This window comes from Madurella fahalii, assembly GCF_045866475.1.
Source record: "Madurella fahalii IFM 68171 DNA, scaffold_3, whole genome shotgun sequence".
Classification (NCBI taxonomy): domain Eukaryota; kingdom Fungi; phylum Ascomycota; class Sordariomycetes; order Sordariales; genus Madurella; species Madurella fahalii.
In genome coordinates, this window is record NW_027263973.1 from 400,482 (window position 1) to 427,040 (window position 26,559).

The following is a 26,559-nucleotide window of genomic DNA, read 5'->3' on the forward strand; positions in this document are numbered from 1 at the left end:
ACAGGTGGTTAGGGCACTGGGGCCCGCCCAGCCCGCCCAGCCCGTCCAGCTTCCTCTCGCGGCCGCGCCCGACTGCCCTCTAGCGCACGTATTGATCCTAGTGGCAAATTCAAGCTTATGCGAACCAGATGCTTGGCTCTGAATGGTTCGTTGCGACGCACCAACTCGCAAACGCACCTACACTACGCACAATAAGTTAATTGAAGATTTGACCCGCCTGCGGGTTAACCGACGGCGAGCTGACGGGTGGCCATGGGTCCGGCATGCGCCGTATTTTCAGCGGAGGAGATGTCGGAGCTCCAAAATCTCGTCACTCCTGCTTGTAAGAATTGTAACTCCGCCCGAGAGCGAAACACAGCATTACTGTACAGTACATTAACGGCGACTTTCCCGCTATGGTGCCGCCAACGCAGCATCGCCAAAACACCAAAAGGCATGGTGGCCACCGCAATTAGTAATTAATTACCTGCAAATGCCGCCGCGGCCAGTTCACTCAAAGACAGCACCACGGTATAAGATGAACCGTCCCAATATGGTTTGTTTCACCCGGTCTGTTGCATCACGATTGCTACCTTGGTATCCACCGAACCGATGGGCTACCTGCACCTTCTCGAGTTTAAGTTTGACTGGCCGAATTCGGCTGTGCGCACCTGGGTTCACCATCACGCTCGATAGGAAGGAACGATGAACACAGCTGGAATGATGACGCAAAGAGAAGGTGAACAGTTCACCATGGCTGCCTGGGATTTCCACAGGCCCCGGGCGTTCCTTTCCACTCAGGCATCGAAGCGTACATGGGCGTGTGCAGTCGGGTGGCGGCCGCATCTTGTCTTGCACAATTCTGTTACCTGCAATGGCCGGCCAATTGGAGTTGGATGACTTCGGTACGGGTCTCCGTTCACTCGCTCTGGGAGTGTGTTAACATTATGGCCCAGACCGCGAGGTTCTCGGTCTCGCTCCTCTGCGCTCCGGGCACCTCGATGAACACCCCGAACGATGGCGGCCCCTCGAATTCTTCTCCGTCCTCGGTTCACCCGCGATGCTAAACCCACCCGATGGGTATAATACCCAGTGTAATACAGCGTTGGTTCCAGGCATTTCCCATGTGTCGGGAACGGTGCGACGGATGGTATTGTCTGAGAGCACTCAGACGAGGCCAGACACGGCGAGCACGATCAGTAGCGCGCCAACATATCGTGTCAGGGAGCTTCACGGCTCTTTCCAGCAAGAGACGCCACTGCTAAACTCGTGTTAGTTCAGACCATATTTTCACAGGCCCGCTTGCTGACGGTCGGCAGCATCCTACAGTATTGAGTCACCAAGTGCCGGACCTACCACGATAACCTTACCCGCTCCCGGGAGCTCGAGTCCAACCACAAGACTCGGCGTGCGCAAGCAAAAAACCGTAGGAGCTCTTCTGGTGGACGGCTTGACGCCGTATTCAACATCGCCTCTGCCTATTCAGCGCCCTCGAGTCGACCAGACAGACCCCCAGCCATCAACCCCTATTGTACACGGCATACCTCTCATTAGCCTGCGTCGGGCCTTGCCCGACAAATTTCGCGCAATATTCCCCTACGAGCTGTTCAACGCAGTGCAGTCCAAGTGTTTCAATATTGTCTACGGTTCCAACGACAATGTCGTCGTTGCGGCACCGACCGGCAGCGGTAAGACAGCTATCCTGGAGCTGGCTATCTGCAAGCTTGCACTCAATCGGGGAAACGAGAACTTCAAAATTGTTTACCAAGCCCCGACAAAAGCCTTATGTGCCGAGAAGGCCCGCGACTGGGACAAAAAGTTCAGCCACATGAATCTGAAGTGCGCAGAACTCACCGGTGATACGTCGCAAGCCGAGATGAGACGGGTTGGTGATGCGTCCATCATTGTCACTACCCCTGAAAAGTGGGACTCCATCACCCGGAAATGGCACGACCACCGAAGGCTTCTGCAAATGGTCGAACTGTTCCTGATTGACGAGGTTCACATTCTCAAGGACGCACGTGGGGCAACCCTCGAGGCGGTGGTGTCACGCATGAAAACAATAGGCGCCAATGTCCGTTTCGTGGCACTCAGCGCAACCGTGCCGAATTCAGATGACATTGCCAAATGGCTCGGGCGGAACCACACAAACCAGCAACTGCCTGCCCACCGCGAGACCTTCGGCGAGGAGTTCCGACCGGTGAAACTTCAGAAGTTTGTCTATGGCTTCGAGTCTAGCAGCAATGACTTCACGTTTGACAAGTTTCTGGGTCAGAAACTTCCCGGACTGATCTCACGACATGCCCAACAGAAGCCCATCCTTGTGTTCTGCTTCACGCGGAAATCGTGCGAGAACACAGCCGCAATATTGGCAGAATTTGCGTCGGGAAGGCCAGACGGCGAGAACCTATGGCCTGTTCCTTCGCAGCGCGTCCCGGTCATCAGTAGGGAGCTGCAAGAAATCGTCAAGTTCGGCGTCGCCTTTCACCACGCTGGCCTTGACACACAAGACCGGAGCGTAATTGAACAAAATTTTCTAAAAGGTCAACTGGGTGTCATTTGTTGCACCTCGACATTGGCCGTAGGCATCAACTTGCCCTGCCATACCGTTGTCCTCAAAGGGACTGTTGGTTTCACTGATGAGAGGCTGGAGGAATACTCAGATCTTGAGGTTATGCAGATGCTCGGCCGCGCAGGGCGGCCCCAGTTCGACGACAGCGCAATCGCTATTATCCTCACTCGCGCCGCCAACAAGGCGCGATACCAGAAGATGGTGACCGGCCAAGAAACACTCGAGAGCACGCTCCATCTCAATCTGATCGAGCATCTTAACTCTGAGATATGCCTGGGAACTATTAGCAACCTCTCATCCGCCAAGACATGGCTCGGTGGGACCTTCTTGAGCGTTAGACTGAGACACAACCCAGGCTACTATCAGCTCACCGGCGGTCTGACGAGTCCATCCCAAATCGACGACAAGCTGGAAGAAATTTGTGAGCGGGACATCAAACAGCTACAGGAAGCAGAGCTCGTCACAAAGCAAAACACCCTCACATGCACCGAATACGGGCGGGCCATGTCCAAGTACTTGGTCGAGTTCCAGACAATGAAGCTGCTTCTCCAGATCCCGCGCGCCGTGGGCATGGAAGCTTTGGTAAAGACGCCTCCTCCTTCTGCTCCCAAAAACACTGCTAATCCATTGATGCAGATCACGACCCTCTCTCAAGCAACTGAGTTCAAAGAGTTCCGTTTCAAACCGGCAGAGAGATCACTCTTCCGTGAGATCAACCAGTCACCCTTGATCTTGTTTCCCATAAAAGAAACGGTCAACCAGACGCGGCACAAGATTTCACTTATGATCCAAGCTCATCTTGGATGCGTGCAGTATCCAGACTCCCCTGAAGCGGCAAAAGTGAGACGGCAACTGATGGTTGAACGGAAACTGGTGTTTGAAAGGTTGAACCGGCTCATCCGCGCTGTCATTGATTGCAAAGGCCATGACCGCGATGCCACCAGCACCAAGAACGCACTTGAACTGGCAAGAGCGCTTGCGGCCGAGTCGTGGGAGGGCAGAGCCACGCAACTCACCCAGATTCCGAACATTGGACCCGCGGGAATGAGGAAGCTCGCGAGCAAGGATATACGAACCGTCCTTGAACTAGTGGATAAGGAGTATGACGAAATCGAGCGCCTGATGTCACGCCAGCCCCCGTTCGGCAAGAAGTTGCGAGTTCACCTTGAACGGTTTCCTCGTCTAGCCATGGACGTAGTAATGGTAGACAAGAAGATCCAGCCGAGGTCGCAGGAGCCCGTGGTCATCCATGTGAAAGCGACGCTTCGGTATTTGAACAGCAAAGGCTTGCCAAACTGGCTGGGCCGTGTGCCGCCGCTTACCTTCCTTGCGGAATCCGGGGATGGGACCCTGGTGTACTTCTGGCGTGGGAGCATGAGAAAGCTGGAGAGCCAGTCCGGCTTCGAGTTGAAGTTTTCGGTTGGACTTCGCAACGTCAATGCGTGCATCACCTGTCATTTCAGCTGCGAGGAAATAGTCGGAACAATTGTGTCCAGGACTTTGAAGCCCAACCTACCGGCCTCCATCTTCCCGTCACCACCAACCGCCACCGCCTCTGGACAGGGCTTACACAGCAGAAATATACGTCGAGAGTGTCTGGACAGTGACGGCATCGGAGATATTGACCTGCTTCTGGCCGCTGAACAAGCATTGTCACATCCCTCAACAACCACAGATGTGAAACCAACGATCCAGGTTGAGTACGACGAATACACGCCGGTGGAGGATCTGCTCAATGTTTCAAGCACTGAGCGACTAGAGGCTGCTCACCACTGCGAGCACTGGTATGCAGTTGCAAACCATGATTACGAGGATGAGGTGGCGGATACACAGGCAGAACTCCCCGGGCCCGTTCAGTTGCCCAATGGCAAATGGAAGTGTAATCATGTCTGCAGCGGAGGTGCCCCAACCAAGTCTGGCAAGCCATGCAGTCACCGGTGTTGCAACGAGGGCATTGACAAGCCACGCAAACGCCCGTCGCAGAGACCCAAGAGGAAGGCCGAAGAGTTCACCGCTAGAGATACGGTTGATGCTACCGGGGCCGGGCGCGTTCAAGCGCAAATGCAGCAACCCTCGAAGGTCACGCACATCCCTCCGGCAGGTAGTCGGGTCAAACGCCAAAAAGTGCAACGCATGGAACCGTTGACCAAACCCACATGTCCCTCCTGGCCTAACCAGCTCGACCCTTCGAATATTGACTGGCAAAGGATGGACTTTGACGTAATGGATATTGAATGCATCGATCTTTCGTTCACAGATGATGAGGAGGGCGGCCCCTCTAAACCCAGCACAAGCGGCCCGCGCGACAGCTCCAAGCCGGCGAGGGAAGTGACTGCGAAGGCCGCGGTCGAAAATCACACACGCGAGGAGAAGCACAAGCAAGGCACCTCGCGGTGTGATGTAGCTGTGCCAAACCAAACGGTCCGGTCCCGTGGAACCCGTATTTGCGAAGAAGAGGAGAATACCGCAGCTCCATTCAGTCAGCGGCAGGACGATTACTTCGACGATGACGAGTTCTCTTTCCTTGACCAAGAATTGTCACCGCCGGGCCTAATTTCACCAACGCCTGCAGTGACTCCATTCAAATCTGGAGCGAGCGATGAAATTCTTTACCAAGGTATATTGAAGAAGTTTGCCGAAGCTAGAAGTGGCGCAGCTCCGGATGGGCACTCTGTTTCGGAAACAACGACGATCACCAGCACAGGGCCGGTATTTGCCCACCCCAGCTCGTCTATCCCTGTTGAGGAGAGCCTAAAGTTGATGGCGGTTGATCAGCAAGCCGACAGCACGGCCACGACAGGGCCTGGGTTATTCGTGGCTGATGCTGTGGTTGGCACAGTGCCGGAGGAACTCAGACCCCCAAAGCAGGACAATGAGCCTGATTGGGTTGCCGAATTTGACCCCGAGTTCGTTGACATGTTCAGGGGATATGTGACGTTTGTGTGAAAATCGTGTATGGCCGGGAACATAATTCTAGGCTCCCCGGATACGTGGAAGGGCTGCTCATTTGCTATGTTGCCGTAATGTTGCGCGGAGTTGTTGATGCATTTCCGGAGCATTAGATTTGCCGTCGTTGTAGTAGATTGCTTGGGTCTGGCCTAGATGTCGGAATGCCGATCCGACCCAAAGCTCAACACCGGGCTCGAAGTCGAATGAGCGTTGCTGCTTGCTGTGTTAATTACACGGTGTCACCGCAATATTCGTTGGCGTTATGCGCGACTGCAGGTCCTCACTGGTCAGGGACTGCTCGTTCACAAACGTTGCACATGTCTTGCTGCCCAGCTCTCGGCAACATGTATTCGTGATTGGCACCGTACAGACGTTCAGCAGTCGATCGGGGCTTCGAAACAGACCAGTCGGAATGACTAGCAACTGACACTGCGATCTTCGGTCTCGGCCTACGAGGTGGACCAATCGACGTCGGGAACGACGCCTCTGCCCAGACGCTCCGGTGCCGACGGACGTCCCCACGTCCGGGCGCAGGGCCACATCATCAGCCAGCGTGGTGTGGCTCGCGAGGCTTATCAAAGGTCACAAAATGATAGGGATGCGGTTATGTGATATAAGATGGTGAGACAAGCCCATCGGTGACGGAAATGAGATGTCGTAAAGTCGTAGGCCCCCCTTTTTGGCAAGCGAGTTTTCGTCAATCCATCCCGCCCCGAGCACGATGGCCGGCACTCAGCCCGCACCGCCCGCTGGTGGTGAAAACTCGCCCACCCAAGTCGCGAGCGACATCGAGGCGGTAGGCGAGAAGGAGCGCGGGGCGTTTCTTCGCAGCGCTTCTGGTTCCCCCGCGCCGAAAGCAGTGGTAGTGGACGGTTCGGACCTGGTCCCGCGGCCGTCGACGAGCCCCGATGACCCGCTCAACTGGTCCTCGCTGAAGAAGCACGCCGTCCTGATGTCCCTGATCCCTGGCTGTCTGCTCACTGACTGGACGTTGACATGGGGAACGACGGTATTTGAGTTGCAAGCTCCTGAGTGGTAAGTAGTAGTTAATTGCTAGTGTACCGGGATGTAAGGTCACCTCGGAGAGCCGTACTAAACAAAGGAACCAGGGCTATGAGCGTCGAGGAGGTAGCGCACTCCGTTAGCCCGGGCATTTTTATGCAGGGACCTGGCGGTCTCATTGCCGTGCCGCTCTGCGAGCGTTATGGCAGGTATGTCGGCTCGCTGCCACCACAAGTTGCGAGAGGGCCAATCGCTGACACGGTCCAGACTCCCCGTCCTCTTCTGGTCCCAGCTGTTATCTCTCGTCTTCACCATCGGCGCTACCTTTGCGCCCGACTATGCCTCCTTCACCGCGATGCGCACCCTCCAGGGCTTCTTTGGCGCCCCGCCCCAGGTCATTGGCATGTCCATCATCCACGACATGTTCTTCTTCCACGAGCGCGCGCGCAAGGTCAACATCTGGGCCGCCTCGTTCCTGGTCGGGCCCTACCTTGGCCCGCTGATCTCCAGCCTTCTCCTGCTGCGCATCGGCTGGCGGCCCGACTTTGGCGTCCTGGCCGGCTTTTACGGCTTCAGCGTGCTCATGGTGGTTCTCTTCGGCGACGAGACGCTGTTTGACCGCAAGGACCTGCCCCAGCTGGACCCCGAGCGGCGGGAGCTGGCGGGCGCGGCGAGGAGGCCGTTCTCGCTCGCGCGGCACGTCTCGCTCCTGCTCGGCATCGAGGGCTTCAAGACGCGCGCGGGCAGGACGACCATGTGGGCCGTGTTCAAGGACCAGTGCGCCGTCCTGGTGCGGCCCTACGTCTTCCTCCCCACGGCCCTCTTCGTCATGCCCATCACCATGTGGACCATCGGCGTCGTCGCCACCATCTCGCAGTTTGTGCTGCCGCCCGTCGTCGCCGGCGGGTATGGCTTCGACCACGTCGCGCTGGCCATGCTCTACTGGGCGCCCATCATCGGCACCTTGGTCGCCGAGGCGTGGGGCCACTGGTTCAACGACTTCTTGGCCAAGCAGCACATGGCGAGGTACGGGTTCGAGTGCCGTCTCACGGCGACGTACCTGGCCGTGGCGATTGGCGCCGCCGGGTTGGTCCTCTTTGGCCAGACGATCGAGCGCCACCTCTCGTGGGTCGGGCTGGCGTTTGGATGGGCCATGCTGTGCTTCTGCACCCTGGCAAATATGACGGCCGTGTCGGCGTACTTGCTGGATTGCCTGCCGCATCACGCCAATATCACGGGCGCGTGGCTCAACTGCGGGCGGGTCGTCGGTGGCTTCTCGGTGGCCTATTTCCAGATGCCGTGGGTTCACCGTAATGGTCCGGCGTTGAGCTTCGGTTGCCAGGCTGTCGTGATTGTGGGCGCGGCGTTTGCTATTGTTGCCACTCAGGTCTGGGGGCGGCAGTGGAGAGCCAAGTTCCCGATGCCAGGGGGAGGTGACTCGTGAGGGCAGTGAGTGTCATGGAGAAAAAGAAGGGTGAGAGCGGGTCAGATCGTTTATCGAAGGGTTGCAGGATTCTTTGGCGTTGAGCGGGATACCACTAGATGAAGTAACAAATGACGGGATTAGGAAAATGGCAGAATTTGGATGATCAACGACAACAACTGAATGCGTAGTGGGCGGTGCGTGTGAATACTTGGCATGGATTGCTGGGGCATACACTTCAGGACACAATTTCTATAACACGTGTAATAATTGGTTCTTATCCCAATTCACCATCGTTCGCTTCTGCCATGAAATTCAGGAATTGCCCTAACTATACTTCTTCCTTACCTTAGCAATCGCAATTGCTAGGCTGGATTTGTTACCAGCCAGATTTCCCGTCCAATGCGCATTGTCGATGTTCAGCTTCCAAATCAGCGTGTTCTGACGGTGCTGATGAAGCCATGATAAAGCACCGATACTTTATGCTGCTGTTCTACGAAAGTTGGGAAACATAAACGCTGTATACCGCCGACAGTAGATAATGTACCTGATTCTTACTAATAACTCTCGAAAAGTGCGCGAGAAATAATAATTACAGTCTGCTGGTGTATGAGTACATGAGTACTAGTACATGAGAAGAAAAGATGAGTAAAGACAGACGCCTTTAATAATTACAACCAGCACCTAGATGCTTCGAGTCAACCGCCAAGAGAATGTTTCACATGTTGTACACAACCGGGCCGAATCCTGAACGCCATCCACACCATCCACACCAAATACAAATCTCAAATCAAGCCACAAACTCCTTTGTCACCGGCGGCAGAATCAACTTCAACTTTGCCAGATCATGCATGGTGTCAAAGATACTCTGATACGAATCAACCGTACCAAAGAATCCGTAGTCCCTGGCCTTGCGCACACTCGTGGTCATGGGGGCGTCGCCGATGACGGCGGAGTCGGCAAACGAAAAGATGCGGGCGCGATACCGATCGTCGAAGGGGTCCAACACCAGATCGTGTCGCGCGGCCAGCTCCTTCCACGCCTTTTCGACGTGTGGCTGGAGCGACCACTCAAGGAGACTGAACGTCGAGCGGAGGGTTGCCTGTGGGCCGTAGCTGGATACATCAATGATCTGTTAGTACATGGTACCTTATGTGTGTTTGTGTGTGCAAAAAGGGTGGGAAGATATGGACTCACCCCCGCGGCGTCTTGGCGAATGGCAGTTTGACAACCCGGTACTTCTCCGTGTCCTCCTCGGGCGGGCACCACTCGACCTTGTACCAGGCAGCCAGGTACGGCCAGAGCCGGCCCCAGGTGAAGGACTGGCCGTCATGGATGTTGAATGCCTCGTTGGCCGTCTTGTCCGTGAGCACCAGCCATTCCTCAAAGTACGCGTTCAGCAGCCCGGTGCTTTGGACCTGCTCCCGGTCCCACGCGCTGTAGTCCCCGGGGAAGCAGATGGGCTGGCCCAGGTATGCCTGCACCGCGGCGTAGATGCCAAAGCCGATCAGATGGTTGAGGGTCCCGTCGCGGACGGCGCCGACAATGTATGACGGCCGCGCAACGTTCCAGGCCGCGCCGACCGATTGGCAGTAGGCCATGAGCGCATCTTCTTGGTCGTAGTAGAAGTTCTTATCGAGAAGAACGCGGGGATCCGACTCAAACGCCGGGAGGGATGCGGGGCCGAGGTAGAAGGCGTAGTGCTTGGAGCCGGTTTGCAGCATGAAACGGCGGGGTTTAAGTGGGGTTCGTTGCAGGGCGGAGATGAAGTTGGTGAACAACGAAACTAGTGGGACAGGGTCAGTTGAGAGGGTGTTGATTGGAAGCGAATAGACTCACGGTTGACAGCGGCCAGCTCGTCTGCATTCGCCCACAGGTCCAGGACGTTGCCCTTCGGCGCGGGTTGCATGTAAGAAAAGTAGAAGATGTGGTCCCTGTGCTCTCTTGTCAGCCTAGGTGTACCATCAGAATATCACTGTTTATGGGTTACATACACATGCGGGACGTGTTCTTGCAGGCGATGGGCGATTTGAGCAGGGTCATCCAGGAAGTCTATCATCACGTGCTCGACTCGGTTGGCGGCGTCGCCCAGGTCTGAAAAGAAATTCTCTGGCGGCGGTCGAGAGCTCAGGCAGTAGATTTTGCTCCAGCGATGGGACGCTGCCAAGACTTTCACCATGTTGTATCCAGATACCCCAGTGGCTCCTGTGACCAGCGCCGTCAAGTTGCAGAATTCGGGGAGATCTGGGAAGGCTGGGAGCCCGCGGAATATGCCGTTGGAGTGTACTATCTGTGATGATGGACTCGCCTCCGACAAAGAGTATGAGTCCAGACCGCGGTGTCCCAGAAGACTGAGATCTCCACCCATGCTGTGTTGCCGTTGACCGCCGTCCTTGGTCTGGTATCGCTTGGCTGAGGCGCACCACTTCAAGTGCGTCTCACACAGCAAGAGAAAATGCCGTGCAACTCTGGACATGGCGATGCTAGAGTCGGGCGGCGCATTGTCAGCGGCTTGATTGATCTGCGCGGCATGCTCGAGGCACCGCGCGACGCTCTGGTTGTGTTCAGCATTGACAAGCGCGATACAGCGGGATAAGAGAGCCTCGTCAGTCTCATGCATGTCTTTGTTGCTTCCCAACGCCCGCATCAAGACGATGACGGCGTTCAGTTGCTCGCCGTTTTCGAGGTCTCGTTCCAGGCCAATCAAGTCATTTTGAAGGCCGGCCGCGCGGGAGACCTCGAGCTGCAGTTGCTCCCAGGCACCACTGAACGGACCGTTTGACTCTGCAGTCAGATATTCGCTCTTGATGACCTCGAAGAAGGGGTTCAGGGAAATGGTGCGGCTGCGGATGTTCATGTAGTTCTGCAGACTGTTGGGAATCCGTCCTTGTAAGAACCGGACTTCGTCCACATGTGCCCGCAATACCACGCACACGGCTTGGAAAAAGGCATGGGCGCTCGTACGGGAGAGGTGCCGTATGCAGTGGTCACGTAGAGCCCGCGCTAGGTCTTGAATCCTGGTGTCTTTTACTTTCGTAGCCACTAACAATGGGCTGTGAGGTGGGCTGTGTGGAGGGCTGACAGGAGCTATTCATGTGTTAGTCGCCGATGAGAAAGTGGCCGATGCGGACAACTCACCTCTGTCATCAATGCTTGTCTGGCCCCGGACAATGTCGATGGATTCAACAAGTGCTGTCTCTCTGTCCAGCAGCGGCAGTGTCTCGAGGATGTCATCCATCATGCAGGCAAAGGCCAGCCACGCCGTGAAGCAAATACGGATCCTGTCTGATTTGATGTCGGGGAAGAACAGGCTGATGATGTTCACTTCAGCCGTGCATTCCTGGTAGAAGGCGTCGTCGGGGGCGAGGTCAGGTTGCATGTAGGCCCTGAATGCAGCGTGGGCCAGCGCCACCCGCGACAATGACTTGAGGTGGTGCCTGTTGTCATCGGTTCCAGGCTGAGCAGGAGAGACACCAAAATTGGGAATATCGAGCTACGGATGGCACTTTGGTAAGCGACTGTTGATGGTCCAAAGAGGCGGGAAAGGTAGCATACCGTCAGGGACATGTCGTGCCTCTTCAGCCCGATAAGAGTGCTCTTCCTGTCCGGCCACGGACTGGAACGCTTATACTCACACAACCCCTGCCCGAGAGCCATGGTGTAAGGTCGATGGGCCAAGTGTGTTCCAAAATGAGATGCTCAGATCCTGAAGAAACAAAATGGTGGCAACGTTTGTTTTATCTGGTGTTGCTGGTATGGATGGCAATGAAAGGGAAGAGTCCCCGATGGCGGGCCAGCCGCTTATAACAAGATCGGAGCAGTGAGCCCCGTACGATGGCTCCTCCTCCCACTCTGATCACACCGGGCCGGTATGACCCTCCCATCCTTTCTCCGCAGTGAGGCATCCCGAGTCTTCACGCCGAGGTCCAAGGTGGAAGACCCCCCCGGCTCGGCACAGATACTGCGCATCATTGATGGAGAAATATCTTGGCGTACCCGGGAAAGTATCCGGATGCGGCGGAGTGTGGTGGGTGGTAAGCTGAAGGCTCAGTCACGGTGGAGACGGGCTGAGTTGCAAGGAGGATGCAGCGAGTAACGTGCCGTTGCTGGTGATAGTACTCCTCACCAAGATTTGCACTGGGGCTTGGAGCACGGGAAGCTGGCGGCAAGAGGGTGCCAGTCAAGGCCTAGTAACAGCGTATTGTGATGCAGTTCGTGTTATTGAGTTGCTATGTTGGGAGCCAACCGCTGGCCACTTGCCTCTTTGAGGTTACCGGTGTTAGTTCGTCACAGGACGCTACGGTTGTCCCGCCCTGGTTCCGGCAAGAAGTGGAACAGCTGGGTGATAGGGCTAGCCCAAGCAAGATAACGCAAGAATGGAGGGTACTATCAGGTGGACAGGGGGGGCGTGGGTGTGCGAGGGGTGCGAGGGATCGCCCCATGGTGGGGCTGTGCCAGAGCCTTGCATATGTAGGATTCGGAGATCTATCACTTAAAACGGGCACCCAAAGGGACGGTCGTTTGCGCTTTCGGGAAATGGGGGACATTGTGAGGCTGTAACTAGAATCAATTACGACATTTTATACTTGGGCTAAGTCCGACGACCCATGTCCGCCCCCGGCTTCCTGGAGACCCCGACATCCCACATGCCCAATCGGGAAGTTCTTCACCTGTGATGCATTTGCCACGCTGAAGCCGTAATTAAGGTACCCCTGTGCGATATGTGCATGTGTATGACTTCCCACCCTCAGCAGATCGGCGCTGTAACAGTTGCACAATGGCCATTCCGTGTCACTGTGCACACGTACCGGCACGTCTCCGCGTCGTTCTGGCTTGCCACTTTTAATTCCTGCGAGTCCCGTCGGATGCCTCGACACCGGATCGATTGAGTAAACATTCTTTCCCCTCAAAAAACATGGCATTTGGAAACTTCACAGCATTGTGGGCCATCGCCAGCGGCGTGGCCGCCCATCTCTTTGTCTTCCGATACGGAGAATGGGATGTAGCATCGCCCTCCATCTTTGTCTTCTACGCCTCGACCTTCGCAGCATCGGCCGTGGCATGCTATGCCCATCTCGGCGTGCCCATCTCGGTGATTGCGCGTCTCGGGGGATGCCATGCTCTCGGGCTCTATGGCAGCATGCTCCTCTATCGGGCATTCTTCCACCGACTGTCCAAATATCCCGGCCCGTTCCTGGCTCGCCTCAGCAACTTCTACATCACGGCAAGGTCGATGAAGAAACTTCACCTCTTTGAGGAAGTGCAGAAACTGCATGCACAGTACGGGGATTACGTCCGACTCGGTAAGTGGCATTGACGGCGTCGCGGGTTTTGAGGATGCGACTTACAAGCTTGACTTGCAGGGCCTAGGGAACTCTCAATCGCGGACCCCGAAGCCGTTAAGGCTCTCTACAGCAGCCAGTCACCCGTGACGAAGGGGCCGTGGTACACGCTCCTGGAACCGCGCGTGCCACTCTTCATGGCTCGCGACAAGCAGGAGCACGCGCGGCGCCGCAAGGTTTGGGATCAAGGATTCAGCACGAAAGCGCTCCAAGGATACGACCCCCGCATCACCAAGGCCATCAACCAGATGGTCAAGGTCATCGACGAGCACCGGGGTCGGCCGATTGATGTAACGCAGTGGTTTGCCTTCTTTGTCTTTGACATCATGGAAGACCTTGCATTCAACAAGTCGTCCGACATGCTAAGCGACGGTAAGGAGGCCTACATATTCAAGACGATCCGCACCGACATGTACAGCATCGCTTTGTTCACCCATTTGCCTTGGATGATGACGTTCCTCAAGAGGACACCCATCTTGAACACCAACTATAAGCAGTTTCTTCATTGGATCCAGAAGATGATTGACGAACGGGCCCAGGTGCGTGGAAGAGCCTCCAGAGCCAGGATTGAGCTCCCTGCTGACTCAACTCATGATAGAACGAGCCAGAACTCCCTGATATCTTCTCCTGGATTCTGGATGCATATCGCAAGGGGTCCAAGACAAAGCAAGACCGCTTGAATCTTCACGGCGACGCGCAGCTAATCGTCATCGCCGGAAGCGATAGCGTGGCGGCTACCCTTACACATACCTTCTTCCATCTCGCTCACGACCCAGTTCTCGTGCAAAGACTGCAGAGCGAGTTTGATGCCCTGCCGAACCTGGAACACGACAACTTGCTGACTGTCGCCCATTTGGACGCTGTCATCAACGAGGCGATGCGTCTGCATCCCCCCGTCCCGTCGGGCACGCAGCGAGTGACACCAGAGGAGGGCTTGCAGATTGGAAAGCACTACATTCCGGGCGATGTCATTGTGCAAGTCCCATCTTACACTGTCTTCCGAGGTAAGTTAGGCGCAGCTCCGGGGTCAAGGCGCCAGCGGATTTGCTGATTGGCCCGTAGATGAACGTTGCTTCGTGCTACCCAACGAGTTCATCCCCGAGCGCTGGACGACACGACCGGAGCTGGTCAAGGACAAGTCTGTCTTCATCCCATTCAATGCCGGTAAGTTCCTTCAGCCCTCTGGGCCGGAACGAGAACTAACAACGCCACACAAGGGCCTTACGCCTGCGTCGGGAAGCGATTGGCAATGTTGGAGATGCGGCGGCTGATCGCTGAGATACTCTGGCGCTATGATGTCTCAGTTGCGCCCGACCATAGCGCCGAGGCGTTCTTGGACGGCAAGGAGGATACGTTTACCACGGTATCGGCTCCGCTGCGCTTGGTCTTTACGGATAGGGTTGTGCGCAGGTAACGGCGCAAAATTGCTCTCAAAGTCGGAGCACGGATTGTTTGTAATTATTTCAGCATGAGGACGTTGTGTAAAACAGCAAATTTGGACAGCAGTACTTTTGCCAAGCAGCAATTAGCCCCAAACGCCCCAAGCATCGTGTTGCCGCCGCCACTCAGCCAAGATCATCAAACGGCGCACACTTAGTTCGAGGTGGGATGTGACAGGCACAAGTGGAAATACTACATTCAGCGCCTAACCCGAGCAGAACCACGCCGTCGCACGGCCGCGGGAAGGGCGTTTTTCTTTTGCCGCCGTGTTGGTTCCACGATACGCCACCGTCGGTAGGAACCACAAGGCTTTTCTCTTTGGGTTCATCGCGGATGCGCCCGCGGGGCCGAGGCTGTGCCGAGATCATGCAGCTCGCCCCATTCATCGACCTGCAGTTACAAGGTCAGGGCCGGACGGTTGTGACAAAGTGAGACTGCGGGGTTGACCGGGCTGCTGGGTCCTGGTAGATCCTGTGCAAGGGGGGCCTCAGCCAGTGGGTGTGATACGCCCGCGGGGAGTGGAGCAATCACATTCACACACCCACACTCACACACACACTAAATTATACGTACCCCTACCCTTGCGTGGCTGACGGCTTGCAACGATGCGAGCTGAAGTTGGGGGGACAGATCGCCCAAACCAGTGGGGGTCTAGGGGGTTCTAGGGGGGCTGGGGTGGGGAACTTTTGATGGCCAAGCATCTGAGGGGTCACGACGTACTCACAATCCCGGCTATCCCAGAGTCTCATCACGGCCGGGATCAACGCCTCGGGTCTCGTGGCGCAAGAAGCAGGGCGCGAAACACTCAGCGCCCGTCACCGGGGGGCCCCCCGGCTCGGCGTAACCACCTCGGAGTTATTGCAAGCCGGCATGCAACAATCTATCGTTCTATATTGGTCACTAGTGCAGGTCGATTCCAATAGGTTTGTCTTAGCATTCGCCAAACAAGGTGCCAGTCACTCTCCTCTTCCCAGCACCCAGCAGCAACTTCCCGGTCCTCAACCTCCATAATGGCACCATTATGACCTCCGAAATCCTTCGGGCCCAATATTGACTAGGGAGTTATGTACAGAGCAGAGGGTTGCAGGGGCTTACACTACGGAAACCATCACATCACCGGGAAAAGACCTCATTGTACCCGGTGGTTCGGGTTGCCAAGGAACGTGGTGACGCTGGGAGGGCTGTTGCGTCAGAACGTGCATGAACCGCACTAATAATGTTACAATGAGCCTCTCGTCTTACCTGGTATTACAACCAACGCGCCTCTTTGATATTGACTATCCACCGGGTAGGACCCCCCGGGTCTTCCGCCGCTAGCCACCCATCCCACTTCAGATCAGAAAGAGGCAATCCTACCCATGGCGGGGGACGGGCGATCACATAACACGGCACGCGCGCACAATATCCTCCATGAACCAGGCAGTTGAGTCGATCATTATCCATGAGCAGGTTCCATCACCCCGCTAATCACACTCCTTGGGCATCCTCACGGCACGGCAGGGTAGTGGCTATCATGTAAGTGAACGCGTGGACGTCGGCAGTTGCCCACCCCTCTCTTCCGCAATTTATCAACCTGCTCCCTACCTGCCTTCACGCCATCGCTGCCACCCCTCCAGTAATTTCCAACTCACAGAACCCATCAGCCATTGTCGGTCTTCATCCCGCCCGACTCCGCCATCCAGCTCACAACAACCAACAACAACCCGCGCCCCCTCCCCCAAATCACCATTATAAATCAACATGACCAAAGTGACCATTTTCGGCGCCGGGTACGTTCCGCGGGGCCCCTCCCCGGGCCCCCCCTTCCCTTCTTTCCCAACCCCCGCCACTAACCACCGCCCCAACCATAGCATCACGGGCATGTCGATCGCTTACCTCCTGCCCAAATCCCACTCCATCACCATCGTCGCCCGCAACCTCCCCGGCGATCCCACCTCCACCACCTCCACCACCACCCCCTCCTCCTCCTCCCCCAAGAAGGAAGAAGGAAGGGAAGCCGAAGAAGGCGAGTGGGCCAGCCCGTACGCGTGCGCGGGGTGGGTGGCGTTGGGGGGTTCGGAGCGCGAGCAGCGGATGCAGTTGGACGCGCTGACGTTCCTGCGCAAGCTGGCGGCGTCGCACCCGGAGTCGAGCGTGCGCGTGACCGAGCTGACGGACGTGTACGACGGGGCGGTCGGGGTCCGGAGCGGCGAGGAGGTCTGGTACAGCGGGCGGGTGCCCTGCTTCGAGGTCGTCGAGCGGCCCCCCGGCGGGGATGGCGGGCCCGGCGTTGAGGTCCGCTACGGCAGCGCCGTGCTCAACCCGGTCGTCTTCTTGCCCTGGCTCCGCGCCCGTCTCGAGGCCCAGGGCGTCAAGTTCCAGCGCGTCGGCACTGTGAAGGCCCTCGGCGAGTTGGCGGGTCTGGGCCATGATGTGCTGATTAATGCTTCTGGCGCGGCGTCGCTTACGTTGGAGGATGTGAGGGACGAGAAGGTGATTATGGATCGGACGTATACCGTGCTGGTCAAGTCCGAGTACCGTGGCATGTTTGTTCGTCGGGGTGCGGCCGAGTATACGTATGTGTTTGGGAGACAAGATGGGACCGCAGTAGTGGGAGGGATTTCTGAGCCCCTGGATAAGGAGCGGCGCTCTCCAGAAGAGGTGCGGGAGAATGTGAGTAACTTGACTGTGGTGGTGGCTGTTTTGAGCTAGAAACTGACAACGCTGCTAGCTCCTCCGCCGGGCACATGCTAATTTGCCCGAGAGCTTCCCCTCTGGTAACCCGGAAGACTACTCAGTTGTTCAGGATCTGGTGGGCATACGGCCACTGCGGATCCCGAACGTCAGGGTTGAAAAGGACGTTATCAACGGGCAGAAGGTGATCCACGCCTATGGAACCACCATGGGCGGGTATATCTTCAGCTTTGGGCTCGCCAGGGAGGCAGCACGGCTATTGGATGAATATGTCTTTACTGCCTGATGTCTGTATGCACATCCATGTACGATTCGAGATTGGTGGTACTATGTAGATTGGTGTTAGTTGAGTTATCTCGCAAGTATCCCTGATTAGGATAAGCAGATTTAGAAGCGTGTCAGCAGCGGCGCTTGCGACGTCTGTCGCCATTCATCCCTCTAGAGAGGTAGGCAGGGGATTGGATCATGATCCCCAATGTTACATGCTGGTCATAGGGTCCACAGTGACTCGAGATTGTCAATATACCGAAAATCATGAAAAAGATTCCATCCCTTCATACTTATACGCCCAGCCTCCAGAGCAAGAAACATGCGTTTCCCGTCCCCCATCATCTAACTCACCAACTTGTTACCTCTGCTAATAATGCAAAGAGTGTGAGACTCAGATAACTTGTCCGAAACTGTGGGTGCATGGTCTAGTGGTATGATTCTCGCTTCGCATGTGAGCGGTCCCCGGTTCGATCCCGGGTGCATCCAACCTTCATTTTTCTTTGTTCAACACAGCTTGACTTTTTCTTCTTTCTCGCAAATTTAGGGTACCGAATGGGTGAGCACGATGGCCCTTGGCGTTTACGGAAGATACTTTGGCAGTGACAAACCGTAATCTCCCGGGGAAGCGACGCTTGTTCTTGGGGTGCTAAAGTCATTGCGAGGGTGGCCCCAGGGTATGATCCGGCCATAAGACGGCGATTAGCGGCAGTTTCCACCCTTTCTCCCCTCTTTTTCTTCTCTCAAAGTACATTCTCAACGACGATACAGTACAAACTTGAAGGCAGGCTCTATTTGGGCCGCAAAGTATACGAGTACAGGCGCAGTTTTGAGTTCTTGTTTGGTGGTAGAAGCGAGTAATTCAAATGATTCGTGTGTCTTCCCAGTTTATCAAAGTTGCTTGAGTCCCTGGGTCTTATCCTCTGTCCAAAGTGGACGAAGGTGATTGTCGACTCAGTTCAACAAATGCTTTAAATGTCGCCACGAGTAACTCCTTCCAAGCCCTCCAATATCAGACCGCAGACGTCTTGTCTTCCTTAAGTTAGTTTATTGTTCTATCTCCAATAAGCATACTGTCAGTCGTTGATGAGGAATACACAGCGGCAGTTGAGAGTTGAGACAGTCGAGTATACCAACAAGTACCAGCTGGCCGCCGGCTGCCAAAGACTGCGCGTATGGAGATCCACAGTTCTCCCCACTTGCTGATGTCTTAGCCGGGCCGATTCCCGCTGAGCAGATACCTCCACCTCGGGGGTGGGCGGTTTCATGAGCAGTTTGAATTCAACCCCGCTGCCCAGAAGTTCTTCGGATCACGCAACGAAGACAGAAGAACCCCCGATTGAAAGGACCTTCAAAACGCCTTTCAAGATGACCGGGATAGCATTGCTCGGAGCTGGCATCTTTGCGACGACAGGAAGGTGTCATTACTCCCTTTCATAAACTCGGCGGCTTTACTAACCGTGCGTTCAGAGCACCTCCCCGCCATTGAAGCCAGCCCGAACCTCTCTCTCAAGGCTGTCTACTCGCGCTCTCAGCAGTCGGCCGAAGCGCTTGCTGCCGCTTCCAAGGACGCTTCCTCGGTGTCAATCTATTTTGACAGCCCTACGGTTGAGGGCAAGTCCCTCGATGACCTGCTGCGCCGTGATGACATTGCTGCCGTGGTGATTGCTCTCCCCATTATTAACCAACCCATTGTGGTCGAGAAGGCCCTCAAAGCAGGGAAGCATGTTCTTTCCGAGAAGCCCATTGCAGACGACGTCAAGGGCGCACAGAACCTGTTGGCACTATATGATGAGCTCGGAGACAGCAAGCCCATCTGGGCTGTGGCCGAGAACTTCCGGTACCTGGAATCGCTACGCTATGCGGCCGAGCGGGTGAGGGGGATTGGCGGGATGCTAGCAACGTTCCGACTACAGCGAAATGGTTTTGTGTGGCCGGATAACAAGTATCTCCATACCGAATGTCCGTTCTCCTTGCTTTCAAAAACTTCCCTAGTGAGACTAGCTGACGTCGAGCTAGGGCGAAAAACTCCAGCTCATCAAGGCGGGTTCCTCTTGGACGGTGGTGTCCACTTCGTTGCCGCTCTACGCTTTCTTCTCGACGCAGCAGGTCAGGAGATCAAACAGCTCTCGGGATTCTCGGCACTGCTGGACGAAAAGCTGCCCCCTGTCGATACCGTCCACGCCGTAGCACTCACGCAAGACAGAAAGAACGGGACAATCGGAATCTCGTTCGGCACCGAGTTTAAGTCCGGGCTGGAAGTTGAAATTGTGACAACCAACGGTGCCGTCGTCTGGAGCCCGACCGAGGTCAAGACTGTAGCGAGGAACGCCGGCGGAGGCGATGGGAAGGTCGAAGAGAGAAAGCAGTTTCCGCAAGACTCGGGCGTTCAGGCAGAAGTCGTTGCGTTTTCAAGAGCCATCGAGGCTGGTAGGGCAGACGCTCTGCAGGCGCCGTTGGAAGCACTCAAGGACCTGGAGATCTTGCAGCGGCTGCTAGAGTCTGGCGCTCAAGGCGGGACAGCCATGACTATTGATCTTTGAAAACAAAATCCACATCGGCTTACTATAAAAGACGAAACTAGTCATTGAGAACTTTTGCGGCTGCACCTGTGCTGCTGCTGCTCTGACTTAGTTGGTTGGTGTGCTGCATAGGCGTGTTATTAATGTAACGGGCTGAGCCCGGCACAGGCCTCGGCAACCCTCGGCCAGCTCACGGGAGCATGGACCACCTAAACCCCCGAATGAAGCTATTCCCAGAACGCTCCCATAGCGCGCTCAGACCACTGCGCTCGCCCTAATCAGAGGGCCCGCACGTCTCCAAAATCTTCTATCCTTTTCCTTTCTTTCCTCAAGTTCAGTGTACTCGTAGAGTCGTCACCAGATAGTTGCAATACATCCCTGGGACCGTTGCAAATACATTCAATTTGATTCAGTCCACGTTCAATTTGACCTAGTTTTTGACTGCGTTGTGGCTGTTCTTGTAAGGAGGGTGGTAAGGTGGGCAGGAGTGCCAAGGCGAGTGTGACTAAATTTTTTGACAGGATCTTTAGTATAGCCCGCTTTGTTCTTGGCTGTATCGTCCTCTAGGTCTTTGAAGGGGACATCTTGGTCGCCCTATACATATGAAAGTATCGGATAAGGCCGAATCTCGGGGATTGTATTGTTAGGGAGGTCCTTCTTTAAGCGGAACTCGCCAGTATCGTCGTTTTCTAGGAGCTGCATAGTCCAAAGACTGCCGAATGTTTGGTACAGGGAAAGGAGAGCGGGTACGTGGTTGGGCTACTCTAGCGTTTGTAGGATCTGCAAGCACAACAATTAGAAGTTGAAATTAAAGAGAGCCACCTGATACTAGACAATTATTTACAAGTAATTGTCGGGGATATGGTACGAATCTTAGTAGGTTCGGTTGGGAGTATTGACTCTTAAGGCCGTTATCGTTGTTATTTTTGGAGGTAGAAGTATTTCGCTACCGGATCACCGGCTCCGCATGTTAGGCACTCGATGGCGTTCATACCTAGCTGGCTGGCGTCAACTGCCTATATTCGACGTATCGTCATTAGCGGTATTTCCTAGCGTATATGAATACGTCTCTCTGGAACGACGTCAGTCGCCCTACTTCTTGAAGAGCGTCGTCGTTTTGGCGCGTACGTATACCGGCTGGTCCCTGAACGCGCTGAGCCCTGACCGTTCAGTGTATAGCAGCGTCGGCGATCGAATGACTAAGCGAAGTGCGTGACGCACCAGGTCTAGCCTCTCCGGGACAGATGTAGGAAAGATCTGGAAGATCCTCGGTGTTCGCGTTACAGCTGATCTGATCAGATCTGAAGTCGCACGTAACATCCGTTGTCACGGGTCCTATAAAATCCATATAAAATGGGTGAGCGCTATTCCCAACCAAGGGATACCAGTAGTGGTGACCCGAACCAGCTCACAGGCCTTATACCGGGGGGGGGGGGTACGGAGAAGACGGATCGGTAACAATCCTGCCTACGTCCCGAGAGATGGAGGCCATTGTCCAGGATGCGTGGAGGAAGCGTGGGTTGTTGGCTGTGTAAAGTAGAACACGCTGTCGCTGCATCCGGAAAAGGTGCTCCTCCCAATCAGGTATAACACCGCGCGCTCCCAAACCATGTGCTCGACGGTCTGTCGAATGACGGAAAGAATCCGTGTGATGACAGCAAGAGCACCGAGCGTGATGCACTCGCCAGCGTACTCTCCCATGTTTCTTGGCTCCCAGGAGTCGAAGAAGAGCGGCGTTGTCGCCGACTGGGAAAGGACCATGGTCATACTGGTTTCAGCTGTGATATTGCTGTACGACATGGACATGGCTGCGGAGGGGGACCCATGGCTCAGCGCGTGTGACATCATGGCCCTGCTCGTCGACGCGCCGTACGTAATAGTAGGTTCGATCGAGCACAAGTGGCAACCAAGATGCTGCTAGATCATGCCAGAACATTCGAAGGCATCTGCTTTTAGCTTAGATGCAGGCATTCACGCGCACCATGGCAGTTTGCAAGCTCCAACACGTAGCGACAGTGATTGGAGCCCTTCCCGGTTCCGTCGGTCGCTTAAGGGCTGGAGTCTGCCGTAAGCCATTCTTGCACAACTCGAATTCGAGGTGCTTTGAGCAGGATTTATTCCTTGTGACCTTTCGGTGTTGATGTTTTACCCCTCAGGAGTGCGAGAGTCGGGTCCCTACACTTATCCGATGTGATGGACGCCGTACTCGTGGGGCCAGGCAGGCTCCCATGAACGAGGCCCTTGCCAAGGGAAAAGTAATCTCCACGCCCAGGTTGGAAAGGAGATGCCTATGGTCATGCCAATGGGTGGTGCGCTATGGCGGTACGAGCGTGGTGTGGTTATTTGCTCAAAACTTACTCGTCGCTATCGACCCAAGCTGTTGGTCATGCCGCTCACCAGAGCTCCTAATCCGTATTAGGTCGACAGGGGAGGTAATCCCATGTAGCAACCAACATTCAATAACATGTTCCTGGGTCAGCCACCTCGAGGTTGCATTGAGTCTGCCCACAACGATCTTGGGCGCAGCTGCTGCCGCTACCACATCAGCCATGAGCATGGGCGACCACGACCACGACCACGACCACAGCAGCGGCTCCAGCTGCAAAATCTCCCATGCGGTGGAATTGGAACACGATTGACTCATGCTTTATCTCGTCGACCTGGTACGTCACTTCGTCGGGCATGTTTGCCGGCTCCTGTATCGGCGTCATCCTGCTCGTCATGACCCTCAAGCTGCTTCACCGTAGCGTTAACGACGACAGGTTCTTGTTGCGCCGGTACACCGTCCGTCAGACCGCCGTCACGCCTGCCGCTCCAGGCTCATCAAAGCCCGGTTCCGACAACGGGGCTTCTCAGGCGAGTGCTCCGGCATGTCGTCCCACCATCCTCGAGCTGGCCGTTCGCCCACTGCTACACATGGCCCAGTTTGCCGTGGCCTATTTGATTATGCTCTGAGTTATCCACGTACCGCCCAATGTCACGGAAATATTGAAGGCAGGCACGGTCTCCATCCTCGCGATGTACTATAACGGCTATATTATCATCTCCACCTTCATTGGCGCGTACCTCGGGGCCTCGACTGCCGCCCAGCAAACCCGCTGGCTCGGGGTATGCACGGGCAAAGTACTCTGGATCCTATCCACACTTGACCGCGATATTAAACGTGCTCATACAGCCTCGCTACGGCACATTTAACACATTGTCCAATCACCTTGAAACATTGTAATCTCCTCGCACTTCCACAGTTTCTCTCCCTTGGCTCCGAGGCCAACTACCGGCCATATATACGCTTGGGTATGGTATCCTAAGTCAACGTTGTTCGATTACGGCCCAAGTTATAACGGCTGGTGGCGCCTCTTCGGGCCCGCAGGAGCATGTACTAGTATTGCAGTGGACGTACCGATCTTGCTGACATTGTTGGGGCGTTGGAGGTGGAAACTCTCATTTTCGAACTCGTGCAGCTGACAATAAGAGGATGCCGCGCGGGGTGCATATGTACTGTATAGTGTGGCATCGCATGCCGCCGCCCGTTCCAGACACAGTAGCATCGATAAAGATACAACTTGAACCCGGTCGACTTCTACAATCAATCTTTTGCACCACGAAGTACGCGCCCGATACAGTGGGTCCGGACAATTAACCCGCCGCTGCGTTTGTGAATTCCATCTCCTCTTTGCAACCGGACGCTGGTGTCTCCAGTGGGTCTCCAGTGGGTCTTCCGCGGTCATGAGGTTTCCTTCGGCACCCAGCTCGCTGACCCTGGTCGGGTTCTGGGCGGGCCGTGCCGCTGCTATGGAGCTCATTGGCTTTGGGAACTCGCCTTGCGGCCCTCCCTGTGCCGAGTCCTGCCTTCGAAACACGCACGCGCTAGACTGCACCCACAAAGCTTCTGACCATGGTAACAGCCACGGCCATAGCTCGGTCACACCCCCGGAGTGCTTAATTACTTATAGTTAAAGTAGGGGCCCCAACCTACCATACTCTATGTAGCTAGGTTTAACAATATCCAACAAACTAGCCTATAGCTATCTGTATCTAGTTCAACCAATCTATAGCAATTAAATAGGACCCAAAAAAATCTAAGTCAACCACTGTCACTGTAATCAATTAATAATCTATATCTCCTCAAAGAGGAGCGTCATAAATGAGCTTTGAAATATTAGACTTTGCGAACGGATTTTCCGTATAGAACATTAACCTTAACCAAACAGGCTGAATGGCTCGGCTGGCCCATCACGTAGGTATAGAAACAACAAAGTTCTCGTTACGAATCCCGACTTTGAATATTACCCTGCCCTTTTCGTGAATTGCACCCGGACAGCACAAATAGAGGTACAGTGACAACTACACATCTGTGTGGAATTGAGGGCTGCGTGTTTCCAAGTGTTCATGACGTGTGTCGAGTGGCACTGAGGGAGAAGAGTTGGAAGAGTCGAGTAATGTACATTTGTCCCCGGCAACCGCCCGCCTGAACTCTAGCTCGTTATGCTAATTCGGCCAAGATTGCTTTCGCAGCCACGGTGGCTCCTGGAGTCTCGGAGCAGAGTGTCGCCAACTCCTTTGCTCTCACGCGTAACGCATCCGCATCCTGTCCCACCACAACTTCCACCAGGATGGGCCCCAGTTCAGACGCCGTCCAGCGCGGCATACCTTGCTTGTTTCCCCAACGGCCAATTCCCAGATACTCAACCCTGGTGGCAAAGTCATAGCAGTCGGCCCAGCTGGGGAGCAAAACTTGCACGACTCCGGCGCTGTGAGGCCACAGATTAGTACCATGTCCTTCGTAACAAAGACGCTGCATAATTTGGCAGTGAGCGGACGTAACGGGGCAACTTACTGTATCGCCTCATGGACGGAATTCGCGCCGCCGTGGCTCACGACGCAGACCACGGCCCCCGTTTCTAGTACCGCAACCGGCTCGCACGTGAGCCAGTCCACAACCCGAACCTGGTCATGGTCTAGTTCCTTGCCCAGAATATCGTGCAGAACAGAGCCGGGCCCGAATCCATACCCACTCGCTGCTTCGTTCTTTTGAAGCTTCCACAGCACTCGTAGCTTGCCCCACCCCCCGGGACTGCCGCCCACGGCCGCCGATGATGAGGAGACAGTGTCAAGTAGGATTCGCAGCGCGCCCGCCATCTCGATGGCATCCGCCTCGGTCATAACGGTGTGCGAACCGAGGTTGACTAGTACGATCGGCCCGCGCCGGAGCCATGCGTCGAGGTCCGCATCGACGTCAGATACGGCCGGAACGGGGCGGATCATGGGCCCGCAAGGGGTGAGGTGCGGAGGAATTGTAAGGGGAAAGTCGATCTCTGGGCGGCTAGCCACGAGAATCCTATGTTTCGGACGGGGATTCATAACCACCTTGTCGAATGTCACAGGGCCGACACCCGTGCTTCTCTTGATAGCCGCAGCTGTGGTATGGTAGTCCTTCTCGGTGAAATAGTACCATATGGCGCAGAGGCCGTAGTAAATGTTCAACGGCAACAACGACCAAGGAACGGGGTACGGAATTGCTGAGCCACTTCTGTATGGTTGACTGGGTTAGCGGGCATAGAGGTTGTACGTAGCGGCTTTCTCGAGGGAGCGGAAACTTGCATCGGATACTTCCAAAACATGGCGCCAAAAGGCTGGCAGGCCAAAGCAATGTCTTTGAGCGCGTTCGGCGTGAGAATAATGTGCTTCACGTCAAGGTGGTGACAAGCCGTGAGGCCAGGACCGAACAGCGCATCAACCACCACGAGATCTGGGGCAACGCGCTCAATAATCTGAACAGTGGACTGGAAAATGGTGACGAAGTCTGAGGCAGCCCAGGGCAGCACAACCTTCATCATTGTTCTGAGGTATTCGGTTGTGTTGAAGAAGCCAGGGCGTTTCGAGATTGCCTGTACCCCGTTGACGGCCTCGAAGGCGTCAATCATGCTCGTTCCATCCAGTGGGTGGAAGACGAACGGGTGAGCCCCGGGTGAGCAGCGCAGGGCATGGTCGGAAGCCTTAGATACCGACTTGGATAAGGCCGGAAAAGAAGCGTAATGGACTTGGACGTCCGCATCGAGCGGATAGAGGGCGTGGCCTGCAGCAAGAAAAACGTTCGCCTGCCCAAGTTCCGAGTTTGTGACCAGCAAAATTTTCTTCATTATTGGGTGGGGAAGGGGTAGGCAGGAGAATTGCGGATGGAGGTACCTGCGTTGAACTGTCCAGAAGGAAACAGATGCACCGGGCGGACAAGAAATATGTGTGCCCAGCCCCCATGCCCATCCATGTCTGACCCATGCATTAATTGTCAGCCTCAAAATTATCGGAAATAACCCACCGCCGCCATAACCCTAACCCTAGGGTATTGTGGACCAGGCTGAATTAACATCCATTTGCTCTCTACTATTTTAT

At 55.4% G+C, this 26,559-nt stretch overlaps 9 protein-coding genes and 1 non-coding gene across 10 annotated transcripts; 7 read left to right on the top strand and 3 right to left on the bottom strand.

Moving 5' to 3' along the window:
- Nucleotides 1-853: 853 nt before the first annotated feature.
- On the top strand, nucleotides 854-5,497 carry HFM1 (ATP-dependent DNA helicase MER3; the record flags this gene model as incomplete). Its single annotated transcript, XM_071061061.1, has 4 exons — nucleotides 854-884; nucleotides 936-1,250; nucleotides 1,299-3,133; nucleotides 3,188-5,497. The coding sequence occupies 4 exons, from the start codon at nucleotides 854-856 to the stop codon at nucleotides 5,495-5,497; spliced, it is 4,491 nt and encodes a 1,496-aa protein (XP_070917162.1).
- A 724-nt stretch (nucleotides 5,498-6,221) lies between these two features.
- On the top strand, nucleotides 6,222-7,946 carry MFIFM68171_05642 (uncharacterized protein; the record flags this gene model as incomplete). Its single annotated transcript, XM_071061062.1, has 3 exons — nucleotides 6,222-6,535; nucleotides 6,610-6,711; nucleotides 6,770-7,946. 3 exons carry the CDS (start codon nucleotides 6,222-6,224, stop codon nucleotides 7,944-7,946), a joined length of 1,593 nt encoding a protein of 530 aa, XP_070917163.1.
- A 769-nt stretch (nucleotides 7,947-8,715) lies between these two features.
- Nucleotides 8,716-11,582, bottom strand: MFIFM68171_05643 (uncharacterized protein; the record flags this gene model as incomplete). Its single annotated transcript, XM_071061063.1, has 6 exons — nucleotides 8,716-9,040; nucleotides 9,123-9,711; nucleotides 9,765-9,877; nucleotides 9,920-11,012; nucleotides 11,064-11,418; nucleotides 11,481-11,582. 6 exons carry the CDS (start codon nucleotides 11,580-11,582, stop codon nucleotides 8,716-8,718), a joined length of 2,577 nt encoding a protein of 858 aa, XP_070917164.1.
- A 1,258-nt stretch (nucleotides 11,583-12,840) lies between these two features.
- MFIFM68171_05644 (uncharacterized protein) lies at nucleotides 12,841-14,681 on the top strand (the record flags this gene model as incomplete). Its single annotated transcript, XM_071061064.1, has 5 exons — nucleotides 12,841-13,228; nucleotides 13,289-13,806; nucleotides 13,866-14,271; nucleotides 14,330-14,431; nucleotides 14,485-14,681. 5 exons carry the CDS (start codon nucleotides 12,841-12,843, stop codon nucleotides 14,679-14,681), a joined length of 1,611 nt encoding a protein of 536 aa, XP_070917165.1.
- A 1,766-nt stretch (nucleotides 14,682-16,447) lies between these two features.
- Nucleotides 16,448-17,666, top strand: MFIFM68171_05645 (uncharacterized protein; the record flags this gene model as incomplete). Its single annotated transcript, XM_071061065.1, has 3 exons — nucleotides 16,448-16,476; nucleotides 16,558-17,359; nucleotides 17,418-17,666. The coding sequence occupies 3 exons, from the start codon at nucleotides 16,448-16,450 to the stop codon at nucleotides 17,664-17,666; spliced, it is 1,080 nt and encodes a 359-aa protein (XP_070917166.1).
- Nucleotides 17,667-18,064: 398 nt separating this feature from the next.
- MFIFM68171_t74 lies at nucleotides 18,065-18,136 on the top strand. The gene has a single exon. It is a non-coding gene; the product is annotated as a tRNA-Ala (tRNA).
- An 879-nt stretch (nucleotides 18,137-19,015) lies between these two features.
- Nucleotides 19,016-20,190, top strand: MFIFM68171_05646 (uncharacterized protein; the record flags this gene model as incomplete). The annotated part of the gene is made up of 3 exons (XM_071061066.1): nucleotides 19,016-19,067; nucleotides 19,139-19,609; nucleotides 19,667-20,190. The coding sequence occupies 3 exons, from the start codon at nucleotides 19,016-19,018 to the stop codon at nucleotides 20,188-20,190; spliced, it is 1,047 nt and encodes a 348-aa protein (XP_070917167.1).
- A 1,071-nt stretch (nucleotides 20,191-21,261) lies between these two features.
- Nucleotides 21,262-21,975, bottom strand: MFIFM68171_05647 (uncharacterized protein; the record flags this gene model as incomplete). Its single annotated transcript, XM_071061067.1, has 3 exons — nucleotides 21,262-21,329; nucleotides 21,391-21,460; nucleotides 21,778-21,975. The coding sequence occupies 3 exons, from the start codon at nucleotides 21,973-21,975 to the stop codon at nucleotides 21,262-21,264; spliced, it is 336 nt and encodes a 111-aa protein (XP_070917168.1).
- Nucleotides 21,976-22,782: 807 nt separating this feature from the next.
- CTR3_1 (Copper Transporter integral membrane protein that functions in high affinity copper transport) lies at nucleotides 22,783-23,124 on the top strand (the record flags this gene model as incomplete). The annotated part of the gene is made up of 1 exon (XM_071061068.1): nucleotides 22,783-23,124. One exon carries the CDS (start codon nucleotides 22,783-22,785, stop codon nucleotides 23,122-23,124), a length of 342 nt encoding a protein of 113 aa, XP_070917169.1.
- A 1,528-nt stretch (nucleotides 23,125-24,652) lies between these two features.
- On the bottom strand, nucleotides 24,653-26,309 carry MFIFM68171_05649 (uncharacterized protein; the record flags this gene model as incomplete). The annotated part of the gene is made up of 3 exons (XM_071061069.1): nucleotides 24,653-24,920; nucleotides 25,007-25,699; nucleotides 25,771-26,309. The coding sequence occupies 3 exons, from the start codon at nucleotides 26,307-26,309 to the stop codon at nucleotides 24,653-24,655; spliced, it is 1,500 nt and encodes a 499-aa protein (XP_070917170.1).
- Between the last annotated feature and the right edge of the window lie 250 nt (nucleotides 26,310-26,559).